The sequence below is a fragment of the Elgaria multicarinata genome, chromosome 2 (assembly GCF_023053635.1).
Source record: "Elgaria multicarinata webbii isolate HBS135686 ecotype San Diego chromosome 2, rElgMul1.1.pri, whole genome shotgun sequence".
Lineage (NCBI taxonomy): Eukaryota > Metazoa > Chordata > Lepidosauria > Squamata > Anguidae > Elgaria > Elgaria multicarinata.
The window spans coordinates 99,364,359-99,369,164 of record NC_086172.1 but is presented as its reverse complement, the minus strand read 5'-3'; the positions used below and the strand labels follow the sequence as shown (position 1 = coordinate 99,369,164).

General features: G+C 37.6%; 1 protein-coding gene across 1 annotated transcript in view; it reads right to left on the bottom strand.

Annotated features, from left to right (window-relative positions):
* Window positions 1-139: 139 nt before the first annotated feature.
* TEAD1 (TEA domain transcription factor 1) overlaps window positions 140-4,806 on the bottom strand; it is a 214,201-nt gene continuing 209,534 nt past the window's right edge. The window contains exon 14 of the mRNA XM_063117294.1: window positions 140-3,724. Within this exon, the coding sequence (XP_062973364.1) occupies window positions 3,611-3,724 (114 nt within the window). The 3' untranslated portion in view covers window positions 140-3,610. The remainder of the gene's footprint in view (window positions 3,725-4,806) is intronic.

Genomic DNA, 4,806 nt, shown 5'->3' with positions numbered 1-4,806 from the left:
ATCTGCAGAAACAATGACAAACAGCTGAATCACATGGAGAATAGTTTTCCAGCATTATGCACTCTTGTGATTTGCAAAAAGCACGCTACTATAAAAGGTACTCTTTTGAGAATAGAGGCCTGTTAGTTTTGACTGTTTCCAATAAACCAAAGGCATTATGGTGATCTCTAAATATTTTTGGTCTCTACAAATTGTCATTATTATGGCAGCACTTTTCTAAGCTGGAATTTCAAAACCAAAGGCACTTGCATGCAAGAGTGCAGAGAGTCACAAAAGTTAAGTATTTGGTCATGAGAATTTAAGAAGGCAGCATTATTCATACAATTCACTTTCTGCAGAAAATTCTAGAGCTGTTAACATTTCATTTTGGTATAGATATTCCAACTATGTAGTAATGGGGACTGACTTATATAAGAAGGTGTCTTAGACAAAGCAGACAAAAGGCTTCTCTCTAGGAGATTTTTCTTCCTCAGGTAAACCAATTAATGGACTACATAAGATTGGCATGATAGGCTAAAAGGTACTTCTAATATAGCACTAAGGCACTGCATATTGTAATGCTTTGGCAGCTCGGAATTGAGAAGTTCCTACGACAAAGTAACAGTAACAAGAGAGAAGCTTCCAGCTTACAAAAGAGCTCACAGTTTACAGGCAGCCTTTTGGACTACACAATCCACACTAAACATCTGACGGACTTAAGGCTTTCCAGAAGAAACATGCACAGGGGGAGGAGGACTGAATCATATACATCCACGTAAAGTTAGTGACAAGGCAAACAGTTCCCCATACGTGTTACAAAAATGAACGCCAAGAAACATTGTGATTCTTCAAACCATATAGTTATTACATACATAAGTGTCGCAGACTGTATTAACAGGAAAAAAGGAAGTGTACCTGGTTTGCAAACTGACTGCTATTTTATAAACCTCAAGGAATTGCCTTGACCTGTATAAGTATTCTAACATTTAAAAACATTTTTCATTTGAAAAATAAATCCATCAAAACCAAAAGCCTCATAAATGAAAACATTTTTTAAAAAGAGTAGTTTTAGACTTGTAACACCAAGTGCTTTAAATAAAGGGCAACTTTAGATGGGTAAGATGCAGTGCTTCTGTAAAATTAATTGTTAGTATTAAAAACTGATGAAGAGACCCAGCCATAAACATCCAATTTTACAGTTCAGAGAGTTAACATGACTGACAGGACAATCCCAGCAAATGTCTACTCAGAAGTGAGTCCCACTGAGTTCAATAGGACTTACTCCCAGGTAACTATGCACAGGATTGCAGCCCAAGGAGTTCATCTGTTTTAATATCTGTAGGTCAAAATATGCTCAACGTGCAGAAGGCTCTAAGATTCAGTAAGCTACCCACCATTCAATGGCTGCCCTATATGAAGGCAAACCTGGAGCCTAAGAAGCCCTTTGGGAAACTGTGAAGCAGCATTGCTGTGCTCCTAGCTGATCAAGTGAAGAAACTGGGTGCGTTTGATTCTTGTTATTTGTGTCTGGCATTGTGACCTGCCAATACTTCAAACCAGTGAGTTATGGTAAAAAAAGAAAAGAGAAAAGGAAAAAAGAGTCACTTGCAGAAGAGAAAAGGCAGTGGTTAAAAGTGATGGCATGCTTTGAAACAGAGTATTCCTTTAAAGCAAGTACGTACCACATTATGAGTATGTACCGCACATTGCTTAACATTTACTAATACAAATCTGTTTAAGCCACTTCTCAGTCTTTATAATGTATGGAGAAGAACGTAAGTTTAAGAAAACGGGCTCTGAAATGGAATTAAACCCCACATAATAATAATGTGTATGCTTATAAACCAGGCGTACGGGAACCTGCAGCCCTCAGCCTAATTTAATGTGGCCCAATTCTGTGCTAGTAGGGGGAGCCCAGAGGGAGAGAAGGGTAGCAAGGGAAGGCCAAAATAAACAGAGCTGGGGAAGGAGGGGTAAGAAGGGATCACTTCTGACGGACAACCACCTGTCAGGTATGCTTTAAGGTGGATTCCTGCATTGAGCAGGCGGTTGGACTTGATGGCCATGGCCTTATAGGCCCTTTCCAACTCTACTATTCTATGATTCTATGAGCTGTTTCTCTTCTTCAAGGGATCACTTCTGACCTCCAGCAAGAGCTATCTGTTTCTCCTCTGGCAACCTGCGAGTAAGCAGGGGGGAAAGGAGAGAGAAAATGGCATGGCAGAGAGAGAAAGTGAGTGAGAGTGTGTGTGTGGAGAGAAGAGGTGGCTTAGCCCAGTGCCAACATGCTTTGCCCGACAGATTACCCCTAAGGGTATGTGCTCCCCCGTCCAACAAAAATGTTTGCACCCATGGTATAAATTCCTCAGTCATTTTTATCAGTCCCAAACGTTTGAGCAGCAAGGGGAGGGATACGCTATGATATTCTGAGAAGTCTAGAAAAGGAAGATGCCTTTGATGGGTTGCCATACAGGGCCATTAGCCTGTATTCAGCTTAGTGGATCACAAGTCGTGCAGGGCAACAGTAAGAAAACCATGGTGTCTTTTGGCCTGGTGATCTCTGTGATTTTCTAGCATTCTAAAGACATTAAAACAGATGAACCTTTTGTTTGTATACCTATTATTCTCAGCCACAGTTCTTCTGTGTTTTCAGCTGACAATATTATTGGATTACAGCACTTTAATTCCTGCCCCTGCTTTACATTTGCTAATTGCTAATTTTAGTGTTGCAATTTCTTGAGTCATTAGGAAAAACAAAACAAAATTTCTCATATAATATATAACCACACACACAAGATTACATACATCATAGGTCTAATTTTTCAGTATTTATCTAATTATTGCAAAACGAGCCATCTTTTTAATTAAATAATCAAATGTTCTTATTAGTACAATACTTTATATGCACTAGATATAATTAGTAAAAGGGAGGAAGTCTTCTCGCTTTGCAATACCTGCTTGAAAAGTTCAGTGGATTAGGAGGTTAGTTTTAATGTAAAGGGAAGGAAAATAACATTTTGCCTACTTTTAGAACCTGTCTGCTCCCATCAGGCATTTCTTAAGGCTATGTTTGTCATTTGGCTTCAAACAGAGATCGAGTTGCAGTTATAAAATAATTTAGTGAATTACATTCGTTCGTATCTTCCACAGTAATCAGTTATGAAGATAATTCTAAAAAGAATTTGTGTGCTAATTTATGCTTATAGTTAAAATTCATTTCAATTTCACTTGCATCTTAAAAACATGTTTTTATTAATTTAGACAAAACACCTCATAAACTCTTATAATTGCTGTTAAGTTTTCCCATGGCAAATGCTCTGTCTTATATATATATATATTTTCTAACATAACAACAACAAAAATTAAAACTTCCACAAAGGCCTTGAACTTCTTAAATATAGTCTCCCCAAAGAATGGCGGTTTTATAAATTTGAAGAACACTTTGTTTTAGAAAGAATTTGTACAACTGTACCAGAATTTCACAGCTACAATATATATTGACACACTAAAATGAGGTTTAGAAAAATGTTGGGGATAGCTCAGCCAGAGGAACTGCCACTTAGTGTTGAGGTTGACAGTCTTGTGTTTTCATAAGGAGTTATAATAATGAAACATGTCTATAAATAATGGTTCAGTCCTTTACAAGCCTGTAGATGTGATGCTGGGCACCATGTTCGCTGTTTGAAACTTCAAATACACATGCCATGCAAAGTAGGGTTTCTTGTGTGTCCCTGTTTGTTACAACCTGTTTGGATTTATATATATAAAAAAGATAGAAGATAGTGCGTTAGAAACCTTGTCATTTGCTACCATAGAAAAATAAAGTATGCAATTTTAATCCACAGATGTTACAAAATATATGAAAGTCTCATTCACATATAAACATATATGCACTTTTCAACTACCACAACCTCTTAATTAAATACTTCTTTAATGCTAACATTTTACTTTATACATATAGATTGAAGGAATATTCTGAAATATTTGGGGCTATTTGACCCGAAAACTATATTCTTTGGGCCCATAATCACATCTGCCTTCCTCAGCTCCTGAATTAGACCCTATGGTATTTTAAGTTATGGCTACATATGTAAACTCTCTCAATCATATTCTGACCAAAGGTCTGTTGTCACTCATTTCTAGCATAGTTTTTGGATGAGAGTTTGGCAAGGTGGAATCTAGTTTTGGTTCAAATTCTGGAAGGCCCTTTGCTTCTATGAGCAGAAGTGGGGCTTGGGATGCCATTTTTGCTGATTCCCTCTGCAGCTTTCCATATCTGCTCCAGAAATCTGGGGTACCCTTTGGAACTGCATTGGAGGTGGTGCAGGAGAAAGGGGGAATATGTGAACATTACCTTTACTCCTGCCCCTTTCTGCTCATGGAAGCTTCTACTAAATTAAAGTTTCTTCTGTCAAGGGAGCAACACAACTAAATACAACGCTAACTTGTTAAAATTTTAAAAGAACAGTTTGTGGATATTTACTCCATTTTTAAAATTTGCAAAATGTTACAGCACAGCAATGATGAAACAGTGCAACTATTTTGCTTTTTTTAAAAAAATAAATCCCAGAGAACAGGAATAATGCATCTGCAAAATATGCTCTTTTCCGATATTTAGAAATCTGGAATTCTGACCAGAATTCAACTGAAGCATAACCCATCAGGTGCTGGTATCTTGGATCTGTTATGGAGCAGAACTGTTCCATTCCACTCATGTCTAATTTTAAGGCTAGGAAAGAGAAAAGTACACATAACTACTGTGGCATTCTGGTCTTGTTCCCCTTGATGGAAAGAGTCAGGGCTATCTTAGCTGCCCTCCCAGTCTTA